The following is a 20,042-nucleotide window of genomic DNA, read 5'->3' as shown; positions in this document are numbered from 1 at the left end:
GTTGAATGACTGAATTGATTTCAATTCGGACATAAACTACAGAGTAGTAAACAGTATTTAGCCCATATTTATATATATAATTAGGAAGCCACCAATTAATCAAGGGTTCCAATATATAATCTTTTTTTTTCTCAATCATATTGACAATGAGATGATGGAAGAAGTAATCAAGTAATCATGCACAAAGCTTGACTTTTCTTAAGATAGTTCACACTGTGATCATATAGACTCCAGTAATTTTGTAGACCAAACATATATAAGATAATGGAAATAGACCAACTGGCCATAATCAAGGACTATCTAGCGTTCACAAATAACATCTAGGCATGCATTAATCCAATAATGGATGTTGGGAACTACAAGGTTTATACCATTGTTTAACTAATATATACCCCATGTGAAGCCAAAATTGTTAGATTGTAATTACTTATACAAACGTCGAGTTTATCGTTCTTAATTAATTAGTTAATCACTTGCATTTGTATATACATTTTTGGACGTACATCAACCACTTGGCCTCATATGGATATGCTTCATGCTTTGTAGTTTGTACCTTGTGTGCTACGTACACACCAATGACCAACCCAAATTAGGTCATTTCCATTCCTTATTTAAAGACTAATTACATACTCTAAGTACGTTTATGATCATCCACAGAATGTAGAAATTCCCTCAGTCAATAGTCGCCCTTCTGCCCCCATTTGATTCTTGTAAGACATGGTCTTACAACTAATTTTAGATGCTGCCGTTTGTTATACTTTGGTGATTAGTTTAAATTACCTAACCTAGTTAGCTTGTTTACACATGCAAGAGCACAAGGTACTGCTAGAATTTGATTGCCGTTTAAGGAAGCCTTTTGAAGGAGCTACTCCAATATGCATGGTCTAAAGAAAGCAAATATAGTCGTTCTAAGCAAAGAATTAGACCCAAAGAAAAGCAAGTCTTTATTTCTAGTGCTACTTTAGAAGCGTGGCCCTCCTTTGGTAAACCTTTCTTTATGAGAGAAATCAAAACTCAAAAACATATTGAGCAAAACGTGGATGAAGATCGAATATTATTGTTGTGATGAACAGAAAATCAGAACCAGACTCTGTATGAAAATATAATGAAGATTAAATGTAGTCGTAATGTCCTTTTCAAAAAAAATGTAGTCGTAATGTCACTCTCTCCGTAATCCACGTTTATATCTTTTAGTTTGGTTTATTACCACTAATTCACCGGCTTTGACTCCACGATCGAGCACTTTCATACATAAATAGATGAAAGATCACATTGATGTGGTTATTAACGTCATCATATCTCTGAAAAAAATCACGTAACAAATAATCAAGAAAATGTCCATTAGTTCATAACTCTTGTATATAATGATCCATATCATGACAAAGACTTCTTATTTGCCCCGGAAGAAATTTAGTATACACAGTTACTCCACTTCTTCCACTAGGAAGGATTAGGAGAGATGTAGTTTGTTATTAACAAAAGCCGTAACGTGATTGGTTTCATATTGATCGAAAGTCATGTCGGGTGTGTCGGACAAGTGAAATTTCACTTCAAACTACAGCATGCTCCAAATAGCTAGTCGATCTAATACAATAGCGGTGAGAAGTTACTGCATAAAACTAAGGAAGGAATAGTATATGTAGCTTTGTATATAGTTCTACGATTTCAGCACACATAAAGAGTGAAGCGTTTTAATCTGCTTTATTTTAAAAATTATTTTCCCGAGTTTTCATTTCGGTGGTTATACATACCAACCATAACAAAAGACGTTTTCATTTCAACATTTAAATTTATCAAACAAAAGAAATTTTTTTTTTTTCTTTTTTTTTTCGATTTCTACTTAATGTTCAATCTAGATGGATAAAGTATTTACAATTTACTAGTGATCTACAAGAGTACGGGAAAATCAAAAGCATGAAATTGCAAATTTGTGAAATTGGTAAAAGGAAGGTGCGTTACTACTTATTTGTTGTGGATCTAAGGCTCTAAACATCTAAGAAAACGAGAAAATCAATTACATAACATCATGAGACGGTGAAAATGGTAAGAAAGGGAAGCGCTGAATTCTATGGTTGGAGGACGCAGTTGACCGGCGCTCGGTGCTCTCTTTCCTACCACTTTCTCATTTTTACAGAGAGCTTTCCTACCACTTTTTACTTCAACGTCCACAACTTTATATAAAAGAATACAGTGATTCCAAAAACAATAACGTGTATATATAAATCTAATGATCTGAGTCACTGTGTTGGTTAGAGACAGCAACACCCGCCGAGTGTCCCTCCTTCCTTCAATCTTCTCTATACTTTTTAAAGTTCTTCTCATGCTCAATTGACTTTTCTACTCTGAAAATCAAACTCCGTGTTTCCCATCTCTCTCTCTCTCTCTCTCTCTCTCTCTCTCTCTCTCTCTTTATCCAATCTCACTCCATAGCCTATATATACACTCCTCCAATTTCAAACCAGAAATATCAAACCCCAGTTCTTCCTCCACCACATTCTTTCCATTTATGACTCAAGTCGCGATCGCACATTCTTTAATTTGCCGAATCTGTTTCATGTAATTGAATCTGTGTCAATTTGTCCGGTTGGTTGAGTTTCTGATTAGGATTCGAGAAAATGGGAAGCCGTCACGAGGATGGAGCTTCCGCGGAGAACAACTCCGACTCCGAGGTCATGGCGAGAGTGGAGAGGAAGGCTTTCAGCGGTCCTCTAGGCTCGAGCTCCTCCTCCAGGGCTTGGAGGAGGATCAAGAGCTTGGATAGGAAGAGGACTAGTAGTACTAGCACCGAAAACGATGACGACGAGGCCTACGTGGAGGTAACTCTCGACATCCTCGACGACTCGGTGGCCGTGCACAGTGTTCAGGCCGCCGGAGGCGGTGGCCACGAGGATCCGGAGCTTGCCTTGCTGGCCAAGAAGACTCTGGAAGGCAAGAAGTCGGCGTCGTTCCGGTCGTCTCTCCTCCGCAACACTTCGACGCACATACGGCAGGTCTCGCAAGAGCTGAAGCGTCTGGCTTCGTTCTCGAAGCGAAACTCCGGCGCCGGCCGACGTTTCGACCGGACCAGGTCAGCCACTGCACAAGCCTTGAAGAGCCTCAAGTTCATTACCGCCAAGGCCTCCGCCACCAACGGCTGGGCCACCGTCGAGAAACGTTTCGACGACCTTACCGCCACCTCCAATGGCCTCCTCAACTCTTCTCTCTTCGGTGAATGCATAGGTACATAACTTATCAGTTAATTAGTTAACTAATTAATCTCAACGTACTTTTTTGTTCATTAACTAATTAATTTGGTTCTGATGACGTAGGAATGAACAAGGAGTCCAAGGAGTTCGCCGGCGAGCTTTTCCGGGCACTTGCTCGGAGACGCAACATTAGTGGTGATTCCATCAACAAGGCACAGCTTAGAGAATTCTGGGAGCAGATTTCTGACGAGAGCTTCGACTCTAGGCTCCAGACTTTCTTTGACATGTACAAATTTTTAATGCATTTTTCTCAATTATGTATCATATGGTTTGGACTCAATTTCCAATCTATAGCAAATCAAAAAGTTTTTATATTAACTAATCGCGATTATTACGTTGCATGCAGGGTGGATAAAGACGCCGATGGAAGAATCACAGAAGAAGAAGTCAGAGAGGTAGGTGACACTGGCCGGCTAGTTTGATTTTTTGTTACTTAACATTGGTCCAAATTAATTTGTTCCTAATGTATATTAATTGCATGTGGAAATTTGGTTACAGATTATTAGTCTCAGTGCTTCTGCGAACAAACTCTCCAACATTCAGAAACAAGCTCAGGAATATGCAGCGCTCATTATGGAAGAGCTTGACCCAGACAATGTTGGCTACATTATGGTATGTTTAGCTCCATAATTAGAATTATAATGGCTTTTAAGTCTTTGATTAAATTGTTTGACCCCGAAATAATTAATTTACAGGTTGAAAACTTGGAAACTTTGTTGCTGCAAGCTCCGGTGCACAAATCGATCACGGTAAGCGACAGCCGAGTTCTGAGTCAGCTACTGAGTCAGAAGCTGAAGCCAACACAAGAAAACAACCCAATTACAAGATGGTACCAGAAGACCAAGTACTTCTTGTTAGATAATTGGCAAAGAGTTTGGGTTATGATGCTATGGATTGGGATAGTCTCAGCTTTGTTTGTGTACAAGTTTATTCAGTACAAGAATAGGGAAGCATTTGAAGTGATGGGCTATTGTGTTTGCATAGCCAAAGGAGGAGCAGAGACTTTGAAATTCAACATGGCACTGATTTTGTTACCGGTTTGTCGAAACACAATTACTTGGCTCAGAAACAAGACCAAATTGGGGGTGGTAGTCCCGTTTGATGATAATCTGAACTTTCATAAGGTCATTGCAGTTGGAATAGTCATCGGGGTTGGATTACACGCCGGAGCACATTTGACGTGTGATTTTCCGAGGCTGATTCACGCAACGGAAGAACAGTACGAGCTGATGATACCATACTTTGGTAAAGACCAGCCTGAGAATTACTGGTGGTTTGTGAAGGGAGTGGAAGGGTTGACTGGGATTGGGATTGTGGTGTTGATGACTATAGCATTCACTTTGGCCACTCCTTGGTTTAGAAGAAACAAGTTGAACTTGCCAAAGCCGCTGAAGAAACTCACAGGTTTCAACGCCTTTTGGTATTCACACCATCTATTTGTGATTGTCTACACTCTCCTCATAATCCATAGCATTAAACTCTACCTCACTAAGAAATGGTACTACAAAACGGTAAGTTCCTCTCCTTCATTTGATCATCAATTCATGTTATTTTGAGTACGTACCTACTGCATATATTATTTCATGTGAATGTATATGAGAAGCGGATGTTGCATTATGATGACAATGACTCTACTTTTACGGGTTTGCAGACATGGATGTATTTGGCAGTGCCGGTTTTCCTCTACGCTTGTGAAAGGCTGATCAGATTTTTTAGATCAAGCATCAAGCCAGTGAAGATTCTCAAGGTAAAAACTAATTCCAAGTTGGCCCAACTAGTTCCGTTACTCTTGATTCATTTCTTCGTTAGTGTTGGTGACACAATTGTGATATTAAATCATTGCAGGTTGCTGTTTATCCGGGAAATGTGCTTGCACTGCACATGTCTAAGCCGCAAGGCTTCAAATACAAGAGCGGGCAGTACATGTTCGTCAACTGCGCCGCAGTTTCTCCATTCGAATGGTAGGTAACACAAATTTTGTTGTTACATAATTTAGTTGACATTGTGACCGGAACTAAACTAATGATTTGTACGTGGGCCGGGTATAAACAAACAGGCATCCATTTTCAATTACCTCTTCACCGGGAGATGACTACCTGAGCGTCCACATTCGAACACTCGGGGATTGGACTCGGCAGCTCAAGACCGTTTTCTCATCGGTAATTCATTCACATTTGCCCTTTAATACAACTCATGTCATTTTTAATTTGCATGATCTCACTGTTATATTTTACTGTATGAATTGGTCACTATAGGTATGTCAGCCTTCAACTGCTGGTAAAAGTGGGCTACTCAGAGCTGACATGCAAGAAGAAAACAACCCCAGCTTTCCGAAGATACTAATCGACGGTCCATACGGAGCACCAGCACAAGACTACAAGAAATACGACGTTGTGTTGCTGGTCGGCCTCGGAATCGGGGCCACGCCCATGGTCAGCATTGTCAAAGACATCATCAACAACATGAATTTCTTGAAGAACAAGGAACTAGACGAGTACGCAGTTTTGGACGATGTACTAGAGAGTGGCAAGGCTGTTAATAACAACAACAACAGCAGTAGTGGCAAGAGCAACAAGAGCAATAAAGGGTTCAGGACCCAGAAAGCTTATTACTATTGGGTCACGAGAGAACAGGGCTCGTTTGAATGGTTCAAAGGGATTCTCAATGAGGTGGCAGAGATGGACGAAAAGGGTGTGATAGAGTTGCACAATTACTGTACCAGTGTGTACGAGGAAGGTGATGCCAGGTCAGCACTGATAGCCATGCTTCAGAATCTCCACCATGCCAAGAATGGCGTAGATGTAGTCTCTGGGACGCGCGTCAAATCCCATTTCGCCAAACCCAATTGGCGTCAAGTCTACAAGAAAATCGCGCTGCATCATCCTGATAGCCGAGTTGGTAAGTAGCATTGCTAACCTTGCCTCAATAATTATGCCGCCACTAGTTCCCAGTGAGCAAAATCATTGATCTTTTTTTGTTGTGTATTTTGCAGGTGTGTTTTACTGTGGGGCACCGGCACTAACAAAGGAGCTGAGGCAATTGGCGCTGGACTTTTCTCACAGGACCTCCACCAAGTTCGAGTTTCATAAAGAGAATTTCTAGACGAGTATTATAGCTAGCTATAGCACATTATCTTTTGTATATGCTTAGATGACCTAATGCCTATGTAAGTGAATCAAACAGTTTGGTTTTGGATAGAGATTAAGATTATTAGATTAGGGGGAAGATTCTTTGTAAATTGTATTTCAGCCAAAGTGGGAAATAAAAGGACCACACCCACTTGGTGGTGGGTGAGTGCCTGCCCATGAGTAGTCCCATAATTTGAGGAAGTGGCCAAGAAGGAAAGGACCCGCCGCAGAAAGTGACCACCAAATAATGGAGACATGGTTATGGTGTGTCAGCTTGAAATATCACCACACCAGCCACAGCAAGAAGTGCCCAATTGCATATATATAACAATACACTTTTTCTTGTGTTCCCTTGGAACTTTTTCTACATTTTTGTGAAATCTTTAGTAGGGTGTATGTCCGTTCTTTAATTAAACTTGAAGAGCCAAAGCAGATTTGAGTCTCCTTTTTTATTGTTTCATTATGCTGATGGCATGCTTACAAACTTGGAAGGGAGAGGAGGAATTGGGGAAATAATGAAATGGGGTCATGAGAGTCATCCCACTTGGATTTGTAATGCAAAACATTCTCCTTAAATGACCAACTAGTTAGATTATTGATTATTTAGATACGAGTGTATTAATTTTTGGATTATGGAGAAAAGTGAGTTTCGGTTTGTTATTAGAAAAAACAAAAAAAAAAAAAGGTTCCCGATGGCTCTATGCTCAACGCCGACGGCCGACCCCTAAATGATGTGACTCTTGACAAAATTAGGGCACTATGAACTCCATGCTTTCTTAGTTCTCACCGTATTAGTAAATACAGGGCACAATACAGCTTCCATTTTATGTTAGTAAACGGACCATGAAATCACATCTGAAAGTTTCTTATTTACAACTGATTGACACCCCATACTTTGAAGAATACTATTTGATCTATGAGATTTCTGCCGTTGAAGTTGAACAAATGTACTCTTCGATCTATTCCATGGTCAATCCAATGATGCTCCAGTCTTCGATCACTTAATGCTTAAGTCTTAACCTACCCCCCAAACACTAACAACCACTCTTGATATGTGTACTGGGTACATGCATGAGCAAAACTAAGGACCAAACCTAACCTAAAAAGTGGTTTTGAGGTAGCCACATTATCTTGAACTGAATAACACAACCTGTCATAGCGATCTAGCTAGGTGGTCAATAATTTAGTGCATACAGAACCATTTTGTTGGAAAATACCAATTTGAATTGGCAAAGCTTAAACTTTTCTGGGAGTCTGAAGGGGGACTGTTCATATTTTTCAACATGTGGTTGGTGTAGATTACTAGACTACGTATTACGTACTAGGGGCTGGATTCTCCCAAATGATATATACATTTAAAATTGTAAGATCTAGGATCTATATTTTGTCATCCTCAAAGTTGTCACTGTTCATGATTGTTAAGTTTTACGAGCTAATTCAATTTTTTTGATTGCTCGCTTTGACCCGATAATTATGATGATATTTCGGACCTTATATTGGCATGTGTGTGTGCGTGCATGCGTATAATATTTGCATATAATATCTTTCAAACAAACAAAAAATGTATGTATGTGTAACAACTCTAAACTACCACAAGAAATATCTCAACTACCCTGAGTCACAGAAGTTAAAATCCTGATATCAATCCTTCGCTACAATTTGAATAATCCATCCTTAAGGAAATAAGATTATGATTGAAAACAAAGACGGTGGGTTTGCTTCATCAATTTACCAAATTGCCCCATATCCAACACTAAAATTTCTCATCAAACACAAATAGTGGAGATCGAGTTGCAATTTTACTAAATTGGAGCTACTACACTCAGAGTTCTGAAGCTGGCTTTATTTCATCTACTTAGTTTTCCATCTGGGATATTTACTTGAATCTCCTACTCCGAAGTCCAACAAAATCATCGATCGATATGATGCTGATCATATATACATAGCTGACAATTAGAGTTTTGATTAATTAGAATGATATGATTCCAATTATGTCCTCACTGCAGGTTTGAAGATTTAATTAGCCACCAAATTAAATACTTCCTTCTCTAAGACATGCATGGCGTTGGGAAAGGCGAAATAGGAAAAGCACTAACTCGGCTGAGATTGAACTGCAAATCGCTACATGCACCAGTACGTACTCAATTCAGCTAGGTGATCAATTCTCCAAGTAGTTTACGTTTTTGTTTTATTCAGGCGATCAGTTCTACATGTAATTTATGTTTTACTGAGGCGTACACGTACGTGTTTCAATTATTTTCTGTTCATGCCTTACTTCGTAAGATCATGCCTTTGTGTGCAGTTTTCAAACTGTAAGGAAAATTTATAGAATAGAATAGAAATAGTTCTATGATGTAATTAGTTTCTGCTGTTGAAATTGAACCCAATCGGTACTTTAGTTTGTTCAATTGCGAATCATGATTCCTTTAATTTACTTTGCTATTAAGTCTTAACCTTTCCTCCAGAACAGTAATCATATATATGTTAATACATGTGTAATAATTATATGATCATCAGCACCAAGAATTCAAATTTCGGTTTCCGCACTTCAAATTTAAGAAAATTTAGGAGAAAGTTTCAATTTCAGTGGAAATTTCGGTTAAAAATAAAGAAATCACATTATTTGCATCTATAAAATGATGATATTTTTGAATGAAACTTTTACATAAACTAAATTAACATATAACAAACCGATTTACAATGTAACCTCTCTAAAATTATACATCTATAATAGAATTGTGATATTTAATATGGACGAATAATTAGCTAGTACTGTAGTAGGTTGCTAAACTAGTGTTTTCATCTATATGTTGTTATCTTGGCTATCGAAATTGCCTTTGCTAGAGGGTGGTTCCATTTATGGTTGGAAAGTGATTCTATTAGTGTGGTAGCTTGCTTCTCTTCTAGGTCCTTTTCTCCTCCATGGAATTTAAGAGTTCGTTGGGGCAATTGTCTCTCTAAAGTACACCAAATGAATTTTCGATGTAGTCATATTTTTAGAGAAGGTAATGCTGTAGCTGACAAGATGGCAAATATGGGAATCTCAAATGCAACGTTTACTTGGTATGATAATCCTCCTAGTGAGCTCCACAGGTTTCTACGAGCTGAATATTTGGGTTTTCCAAATTATCGTTTTTCATAGTGGAAGGGTTGTTTTATTTTTATGGATGGAAAAAAACAGAAAAGATTTTATCTTTTAGTTTTATGTTTGTTAGGAGGCGGTCTTGGCCTAGTCCCACGCTTCTCAATGGTTTTTTTGTATCTTCTGTATTTTGCAATTTTGTATTCTCTCTCGGCAAGGTTTGGTCTAGCCTCCCTTGCTATATATCTTTTTTTACTTGTTTTTTAATAAATTCGGGTAAGAGTGTTGAGCTAAAAAAAATCTATATGTAATTACAAATGTGCTGTATATTGATAATGTGAATGTGATTTTTTTTTTTTTTTTGGATGACTGGAGTCCAGTGGGAGCTGGGCTTGGCCATCACGCATTTTTCACTAATAAATTAGAAAAATACAACGAGAGGAAGGTAATACCAAAACCCTGTAAACGAAAATGAACAAGTACAACAAAAGCAGTATAAAGTATTAATAATAAGAGTTACTACGATGTGGTTCGATCCATATGGTTGAACTGCTTTCATTTGGTATCATACAATACTGCTCCCAAGTACATGAATTTTAAAAATGATTTTGATACTTCATCGCATGGGTATTGTATGTGGTAGCAAATAAAAGCAAGAAGATTTTTTCTTGTATTCACCATATGATTTTTTGTGTGTGTAGATATTTCAGAAATTAAGAATTTCGCGGAAATGTATGAAAAATTTTGGGAAACCCTGACGCAAATGATATAGCACATGAATTTCGTTTCAGTACTTCCAAATTACAGAAATTTCGATGAAAATTTCAATAATTTCGGAGAAATTTGAAACCTTGATCAGCATTCAGCACATTAAGAACCCACCACAAAAGTTCTACGAGCAAGCAAACTATATACCAGTGAAAACCACCTATACAAGTAATGTGATGTGAACCTTGATTTAATATGAACTCCACGTCGTCTTGATTATCACTTTGTTCAACTTCCATTTCATGCTAGTAAACAGACTCCAAGAGCACATACTGTTCTTTAATTTTCTTCTTTTTTTGTTCTTTGGATTCTTCCAAAATTCTTTTCATTTTTTATATTAATTTGTGCCGCAGAAGTTGAACATTAAATTTGAATATAAATTCCATGGTCAATACAATGATGCTCGAGTCTTTACTTCATGGCTTCATGCTGAAGTCCAAACACTAATTAAGCACATACCCCTCTTTATACTTCCAAATATGCATGTATACATAGCATGAGAAAATCCACTTTTGGATTTTCTGAAGGGTTCGTAAGGAACCTTAGCGATCTAGGTGAAATACAGGAATACACGTTTGATTTGGCAAGCTTTAAGCTTAATTAGCTGGGATCATATTTTCAACTTGTCGGTTGGTACGATTATTTATTACTAGGGGCTGATTCTTCCACATTATTATATATACATTTCAAAAAGTAAGATCTAAGATCTATCTTTTGACATCCTTAACCAATTAAAGTTGTCATTCAGTTATAAGAACACATTGCTATGATTTCAATTGCACTAGGACCCAATAAAAAAATATAGCTCATGAGGAGATCCCATAATTCGTAGCTGACCTAACATTAGCTTACGTATATGTGCATCAAACAAACTGGTCAACTGTGGAACATAACCTCACCCGTCGATAGTGCCCAATTTGTTTTGGCACCCGTGGATAATCGGATTCATACTCCTAAGGATTGGTCATTTTCCGGCCGTTGTAAATCAGGTATTATTTGACGAATTTTTCTTTGATAATATGGCACCTGATAACATTGCAGCCATGGAAGCTTAATCTTAAGGTAGAAGATGAAGATGAGCCGGAGAGAAAAAAGAGAAAATATCTAACTGAATTTTTCAATAATGCAAGCTAACAAAAATTATTACAGCCACACCTATTTATAGTAGTCACTGTATAAAACTATAACAAACTCATGTAACTGACTTTTACAGAAGATAAATCCTGCTAGGATCCAGCTAAGCAGATAACAAACTGACACACGTCAGCACATTTCATTCTTCAGCAAATCTTGACCAGAGTCATAGGGTTGACTTGTTAACACCTCCCCTCAATCTCAGTGCGAGTAGCACACTAAGATTGGAGTTATGTGTACTGAATACTGGGCTTGTGTAAACCTTTAGTAAGAATGTCTGTAGTATGCTCAGTAGTAGGAACATATTGAAGTAAAAGATCATACCTTTGCACTCTATCAACATGAAAATGCTTTGCATATCAGCTCTTGATGTATCCGTACCAGTTCTATGAATTAAATCCTTTGCATATTTTTCTTGACAGATGAACATCTCATTATATCTGTGACTTATCTCTTGCTTTCTTAGGCCAATTTCTTTATTCATAGTAGAATCCCACTCTGATTTTCTAACAGCAGCTTTAAAGGTCTTTGGTTCTGTAGCATCATGAATATCCAGTACAGAAGTAAAGCCATTGAAGTATGCAGACTCATCACAAGCACAAAAATCTTGAAATGTCAGCTTCTTGACAATTTCATTTTTGGCTCTGGTAAGCATGAAATGTTGATTATATACTTGATCTTGAGCAGAAAAAGTTTCAGCAAGGATATCATTACCAATACCATTATTCAAAACATATCCAGGATTAGGAGCTGAAGAAGTACCAAATGTAGGACCACCGGAGTTGTATGAAGACTTAGCAATGGCAAATTCAGAGCTTGACATCATAGTATTTTGTGGTATAGCATATCCAAAGTGTGTAGTGGAAGCAGAAGGTGATGTATTGTAGTGATGCACACTTGACACTCCAGGAATCATATTAACAGTATGATGTATAGGAGCAGACACAGCACAATTACTAAGGTATTGAAGTTCACGAGGCAACTTACTAAGGTATTAAAGTTCAAGAGGCAACTGCAACTGTGCATCAATATGATCATTACTTGTCACTTGTTGTTCTCCCCCATCAACCATAACAGGAGAGACTCCAATGTGGGTGTCAAGAGAGTTACTCGAAGCCGAACTGATTGGAAGAACAACATTCTGACTAAGGACATGCATTAGGTTGTAGGCTGTGTAGAGTAGTAGAAGAAGAACATAAAGAACCAGTACCAACAGATGGTACAACAAATGAAAAACCATGTGCAGAAGCAGAATCACTAGAAGCACCAGAAGAAATAGCTTCATTGGTATTACATGCAATCATTGTAGTAAGAGTAGAAGGTGATTTGGCTCTTTCAAAGGCATAGTTTGACCTGTGATGGCAGTCCAAGGCTGCATGTCCTTTCAGGCCACAAATTTGGCAAACCACAACAGACAAGCTTGGATGATCAGATGGGATATCATTCCTGTAAAAGCAGTTCATAGCTGTGTATCCTTTCTTTCTGCATATTTGACATTCTGCATTGAAGTTTCTATTGTTTTCCAAACCAATTGTTGTTGTCATGATTGTAATCACCATAGTTTCTGTTTCCTCCTCCAAACCATGTGTTCCTAGGTTCACTGTTTCCATTTCTTGCATTACTACTCCAGTTGTTGGTAGACTTCCCCGCAAATGACTTGCCTTCATTGCTATCATTGTTTTGAAATGTTGTAAGGCCTGTTTGAGCTGTTGCCATTGTATCTGTCACTTCCAGACCAATTCTTCTTGTATGTCTCTTTGTTATCTCCTTCATCAGAAGCATAAAAATGAGTTCTTTGAGAGTTATTTCTTGTTACCATTGCTGACATGTGAGAATGAGTTTTGAAAATGCCTTCAATGTCTCTCTCAGCAACTAACAATTGGGACCTGAGATTTTCTAGAGTGATGAGAGTATCTCCGGCACGAATGACTAGGGGTGGGCAGAAACCGAACCGGACAGCAAAAACCGGCCGAACCGGGCCGGAAATCCAGTTTGGGGACCGAACCGGATGAAACAAGAATGCAAAAAAAAAAAACCGGACCGAACCGGTATTTAACGGTTCGGAACCGGGTTTACCTTCAGAACGGACCGGTAATAACCGAACCGGACCGGATATATAATATTTATTTAGATTAATATTATTTTACTTATTTTAGTATTATGTATATATTTTTAAATGTGCTGTCGAATTGTAATTGGTTTCGGTCCAGGTACAGCTACTCCCTGCTGCACTGGATTACTGTCTATGAGAGAAAAGTCGAAAACCCTAGCAGATTAGCATCAGCCTCTCATTTCGACTTTGCTAGCCTCCTCAGTCCTCCCGACCTCATTTCTCTCGACTCAACGATGACGACGCCGACCTCTCCCAGTCTCCCCAGTTTCTCAGTCGACTGAAGACGCCTCCACTCGACGCCAATCGAAGACTGACGACGCCGACTGAATTTGATGACGCCGACGCCGAATGACGCTGACGACAACCGAAGACTGACGACGCCGACTGACGCTGACGACAACGGCCTTCTCAGCTCTCATCTGATCTGAGCATGGAATCGGTATGAGAGTTACTGAGTTAGTTCGATTTCGATGGATCTTACTTGGGTTAATTTGATGGATCTTACTTGGGTTGATCTGATGGATCTTACTTGGGTTACTTGGGATGATTATCATATGCTAGTGAGGGTGGTTTCTTGAATGCAGCATCGAGTTCAATCTTTTTATAATTTTGAGTCGTAGTCTGTACGAGTATTTTTTCCAGAGTCGGGAGTTGTTTTGCCTTGTCGAGTGAATATAGATTTGTTAAACTCATTTTCTGGTGGAGTGAATATAGAGTTGTTTTGCCTTGTCGAGTGAATATAGACTTGTTTCTGTTTGACTTTGTATCTAATTCTTTACTGATGCTAAATTGCTAATGATTGTTTGAGACTTTGATGGTTGTGGTTTGATGCTAAATTATCATGATAATTCTGTTTTTTATTTTACTGTCAGGGAAGTGGAGCATCACAAACTCCCAATGCGATTAATTGGAACTGTGATTTATCATTTATGTTTGTGCTGCATGTTAGCTATTTGGTTTGGAAACAGATTGTAGACTCTTGGAACTTTGATTTAGATTTGGAAATTGCTTTTTGGTTTGAAATGTTGAACAGGTGGAGCAAATTGTTGATGTTTGAAACTTTGAATGTTGGATAGTTGATCTGCAGGATTGAGTGTTTGTTAATGTTATTTGTGTAGTCGAACACAACCGAAACCGATCCGCACCGCACCGCAAAACGGTGTAACCGAAGTAAGCGGTGTAGGTTTTAAAAATGCGGTTGCGGTTTTAAATATAGCACAACCGAATGAAGCGGTTCGGTTGCGGTTTTGGCCTAACACCGATCCGCACCGAACCGCGCCCACCCCTACGAATGACAATTTTAATCATTGCATATTCTGCAGGGAGCCCATTTAGAGTCACAACAACTATGTCTTCATTTGAAATAGTAACCCCAACAGAAGCTAACTGATATCTTACACGCTTCACATGAATCAAGTACCTCTCAATAGAATCATTTCCTTTCTTAATTGTTTGAAGGTCGGTCTTGAGCTACATTATGTTAGCTCTAGACACAGTAGAGAATCTCTGCTGTAGACTGAGCCATGCCTCCCTTGAAGACTTGCTTCCAACCACAATGTCCATTATTTCATCATCCACAGTTGCAAGCCAAACTTTATGAAAACTTTGTTTTCAAAGCCACTGTACGGCTTGCAACATGACTTTGTTTTGTTTAATTGAAGACTTTGTCTTTAAACATCACCATCCAACTCTCGGTAACATCACCAATCAACATAACTCTGTTTACTATTCCAAAAGCTTTAGTGCTTCATAGACCAATGCAAGTTTTCAATCATAGCAGCATCCATCATATGTAGGCAACACACATGTATAGCAGTGTAGATACTCCAAATACCAGTAAACTAGGTGAATTGAAAAGATAATACCATGATTTTGCCCGAAGATGTTCGATGAAAGGCCAGATAGAATAACAACTCTTCAACTTGAAAGTCAGACGATTGAGCCTCCAAAATCCATTCCAAAATCAAATATGCACAGGGCAACCACTAGAAGCAATGTTCAGTCAAAACAAAATAGGGTATAGCATGAACATGCAGACGCATAGTAGGTATTCGATAAAATGCTCAAACAATTAAGATCACTTCAAAGTAATGAATCAAGTGATATCCATAATCGTACAGAAGGAACACATGACCAAAAGCAGGATCTGAACATAGTGTAAATTCCAAATCTTAACAAGAGTAGTGAAGCAGTAACCTGCAAATTGAAGTCGACGAGCACAGTTGGAGAAACTAGGGCCCAAAATGCAGTGTACGAGTTGAATTGAGATGATGTGGTACCATAGAACAAGATTTTCAGAGCTCCGAGAGCCCACACAGTTGCAGAAGCAAGCTATGAGTCACTTTATCATCGAACCACATATCTAGGTTTTCAACTTGATGCAGCATAAAGAGACTTGAATGCGGAAGAAAAGAGAAGAATCAGACACAACTTCAATAAGGAGTAGAGCATATGATCAAGATTTAGGAGCCATAGCTCTGATACCATGATAACATTGCAGCCATGGAAGCTTGATCTCAAGGTAGAAGATGAAGATGAGCAAGAGAGAAAATATCTAACTGAGTTTTTCAATAATGCAAGCTAATAAAAATTATTACAGCCACACCTATTTATAGTAGTCACTGATAAAACTCTAACAAACTCATGTAACTAACTTTTATAGAAGGTAAATCCTGCTAGGATCCAGCTAAGCAGATAATAAACCAAGCCACATCAGCACATTTCATTATTCAACAAATCTTGACCTGAGTCACAGGGTTGACTTGTTAACAACACCAACCCGGAACCATAATATTTCAACTCCCCTTATTAACCACAAGTCCACAACAATCAAGTTATCAGCTAGAGTTGCTTTAAATTTTACTAAATTGCCTCATCAACTACACTTTCTCATCAAACACAATTAGGTTGTTTTTTTTAAATAATTTATTAAACGAAAAAGAGAATAAATAAAAGATGAACATGAAGCCAAAATCCCTTAGCCTTAGAGAAACTCAGAAAAGAACAAATTCAAAAGACAATACCAAAACAGTCAGGTGCATTTCTCACCAGTCACCAATACCAACTTAAGTAATTCTCTTCTCCTCACGAGTTGGTAGCTAATTGCTACTAGTTTAATAAAAAGGTTATTAGTTCGATTCCATCTCCGGCTAGTTAAGAAAATAATGGGTACTGCATACAAAACCTTCTGGGATTTTCACGTTTATTGACTGACCCGCCAGCTGAACAAACTGAGTGATATGAAGCTGATAAGATCATAAGATATATCCACGATGCATGGGATCCATTAGGGTTTTAATTATCATGTTATTCTTCCGATCATTGTTAGAGAAATAATGTAATATACCTTGGGGTAGTTTAGGGATTCCATAGGATTTAGGGTTGTGTATATATATACACTCGAGTTCTCTTAATGAAAACTAGATCCTGTTTTGGAGATCAGCCGCACTGTTTTGCTCTCTTTTCCTTGATCGTTTCTTACAATTATGTCCTCACTGGTTTGAAGATTTGCTGTATATATCTGTACGACTGTACATGGCTTGACCCGCACCAAAGGTCTTCGACAACATGAGGAGAAGGGTGATCGTCAGCTCCTTCAAGTAGGGCTACAGAAAGAGGTGGCTGATCGAGATTGTGGAAATGTGTTGAGACTGAACTGCACAGTCGTTTATATTTCGACTTGTACTTATGCTCTATAGTCTTAGTCTATATGCAGGTATTTTTCTTGTTGTTCCTCCGACGTACGAGCATTATGTCGTAATAGTATTTCTCTCCAAAAAAGTGGTCGTGTTGATTGGTCATCGCGAGAGATTAAAAATTAAGCAGTGCCTGCAGATCTGAGTGTATGAGAAATTCACTGTAAAGAACAAAATTAGTTCTATGATATTGTTACTGTTGGAATTTGAGTAAAGTTCTATATATTCTACGTTTTTTTTTTTTTTTTGTAATTCTTTAGTGTGTAGTTCTCTAATTAATTGAACAGCGAAATCCCGTACCAGAAAACATCATTACCCTGACACACTCATAACGTAGAATATATAGAACTGATGAACCTATCAGGGATTTCGCCGTACCAGAAACAATTATCGTATTTGTTAAGGATAACAAGATGTTCCAAGTGGCAAACTGGCAATAGCAAAATATTAGCACCAAGTTTAGACCATTTTCACCTCAATCCTCTTCTCTTCAAAGCACATTAACAAAAGTGATCATGTTACTTATTTCAAGATGATACTCGTTATACTAATGACATGTTTGCTGAATCGTAATGAGAATGGAAATTGAATAGAGTAAGGAGGACATTGGGTAGAATCAAATATTGCCGACGAATGTTTCAGCGATAAAGATGCATTGCCTTTTATTTTATGTTTTATTAGAAGTTTTTGTGATTAATATTTTGTCGGACAATCTGTGTTTCTTAAATATTACATTTTTAGGCTCATTGGGTTCAGGACAATAAGCCCAGATATTGAATTCGAGACCATCGCAAAAGTTCCAACGGCACGATTTTCGCACCTCATTGTCCTTGTCTTTACTAAAACCTGTTGAAGTAAATTGGAATTTGTCGTAGTATTATTGATAATAGCAGCCCTATATATAGGGATTTACAGAGTATATAAAAGGTAATAGAATCCGAACATAACTAGGAAATCTAGAACTTTCTCCTATTACAACTCTAGGACTAAACCCTAGTTTGAAGAGACACACATGATGTCGACTTCAACAAAACCACTATTCTTATACAAGATGTTTAATTCTCTGTCGACTAGAATTGCACAAAGTGGTCATATGTTGCTGATCCTTTATGATATACGTGATATGGATGAGATATAAACATGTAACTAAATTAGAATGAGAATGAGAATCTAATGGGGTAAGGAGAATTGGGGAGAGTGAATTGGGTGGGAACGAGTCATTCCATTGATATGTTTACTACGTTCTTGAACTTATAACTCGAATGAAACACATTCCCGTTAAGGTATTCACTTAAATTTTATGTATGTAAGTCAAAACTAGTTCCATTAATAGTAATTGGTTTCCAACATTATCATAGTCGATACAAACCTCTCGTAATGCGACTCTCGAAAAATCAGGAGATATTAATCAACATATGAGTGTCTATCATGTTAGTCAACATTACCCGTCAGATCATATACAATCACAAACGTTCTTATTTACAGCTCATTCACACTAGAGAGGATAAATACAATTTTGTTTTTTAGATTTGTGCCGTTGAAGTTGAATAAATACTCTTTCGATAATTAATATTCGATGGTCAATAATACAATGATCGATGCTTGAGTAAAGACTCCATTCTTAAGTCTTAACCTACCCTCGAGACCCTAATTAAGCACCCACTGCTTTTGATAAACTTCTAAATTTATGTATATACATCGCATGAGCAAGACTAAGGACCACACCAATTGTTCTAGGTAGTCAATTTGGCGCAATATACAGAACTACACTTTTGAATTGGCAAGCTTTAAGCTTTGCTGGGATTGTATTTTTCAACATATGGTTGGTATGATTCTGTATTACTAGGGGATGATTTCTTCCACAATATACATATATTTCAAAAAGTAAGATCTAAGATCTATCCTTTTGAAATCCTTAAAGTTGTAATTCATGATTGTTGAATTATAAGAGCTTATGCTATGGTCTCATTTGCACTTGGACCCCAATACACAATATAGCTAATGAGTTCCTGTATTACTAGGGGATGATTTCTTCCACAATATACATATATTTCAAAAAGTAAGATCTAAGATCTATCCTTTTGAAATCCTTAAAGTTGTAATTCATGATTGTTGAATTATAAGAGCTTATGCTATGGTCTCATTTGCACTTGGACCCCAATACACAATATAGCTAATGAGTTCCCAGCTGACCTAATATCAGCTTATATTACATATGTACGTATCTGAATCAACGATCGACCAATTTAATATGGTCAACTGTGGAATATAACCACACAGGTTGATAGTGCCCGATTCTCGTTTCTGATTGTTCTTGGATAATCGGATATCGTACAGTTTAGGATTGATCACTTTCCGCCCGCGATAAATCAGGTACTATTTTGAAGCACCAACCCTACGCCAGAGACTGGAATATCCCACCTGCCCTTGACCACAATACTTTAAATCCTAAAACCTTCGGTTATCAGCTGGAGTTGCTTCATATTTATGCCTCAACGATACCAAAGTTTCTGATCCCACCTTGGAGGCTGCTCAAATTGATTGAAAACATTAGAACTATCGCAACTTCCTTTTCTAAAATTTCCTTTAAGCATATGAGCATATCTATTGGGAAGACTTTGTAGCTTATGCCATTGCAAATTTAGGACATGTTGCTACTTCTCCTATGTCTTGGGAGTGATAGGGTTCCTAGTGAGGCTTCTAGAGCCTTGATGTTTGATGTTGTAAATATTGGTTGCCCAAGAGACTTCCTTCTTTAAGTATTTTATTTCCATAAAAAACGATTGTCAAACAATTAGGGTTGCATTAACTTTTATTAAATGGCCTCACCAATACGAACTTAATTCTCGTCAAATGCACAATCAAGTTGGTAACTAG

At 37.9% G+C, this 20,042-nt stretch overlaps 1 protein-coding gene across 1 annotated transcript; it reads left to right on the top strand.

The window, feature by feature from the left end:
* The first annotated feature begins 2,414 nt into the window (after nucleotides 1–2,414).
* On the top strand, nucleotides 2,415–6,817 carry LOC133708473 (respiratory burst oxidase homolog protein D). The gene is made up of 10 exons (XM_062133945.1): nucleotides 2,415–3,219; nucleotides 3,309–3,471; nucleotides 3,592–3,640; nucleotides 3,744–3,857; nucleotides 3,941–4,756; nucleotides 4,897–4,992; nucleotides 5,091–5,206; nucleotides 5,302–5,404; nucleotides 5,501–6,143; nucleotides 6,238–6,817. The coding sequence occupies exons 1-10, from the start codon at nucleotides 2,616–2,618 to the stop codon at nucleotides 6,345–6,347; spliced, it is 2,814 nt and encodes a 937-aa protein (XP_061989929.1). The 5' UTR covers nucleotides 2,415–2,615; the 3' UTR covers nucleotides 6,348–6,817.
* Nucleotides 6,818–20,042: the final 13,225 nt, after the last annotated feature.

This window comes from Rosa rugosa, chromosome 5, assembly GCF_958449725.1.
Source record: "Rosa rugosa chromosome 5, drRosRugo1.1, whole genome shotgun sequence".
NCBI lineage: Eukaryota > Viridiplantae > Streptophyta > Magnoliopsida > Rosales > Rosaceae > Rosa > Rosa rugosa.
The sequence above is the reverse complement of the archived record's forward strand: the minus strand, read 5'-3'. Positions and strand labels throughout refer to the sequence as shown.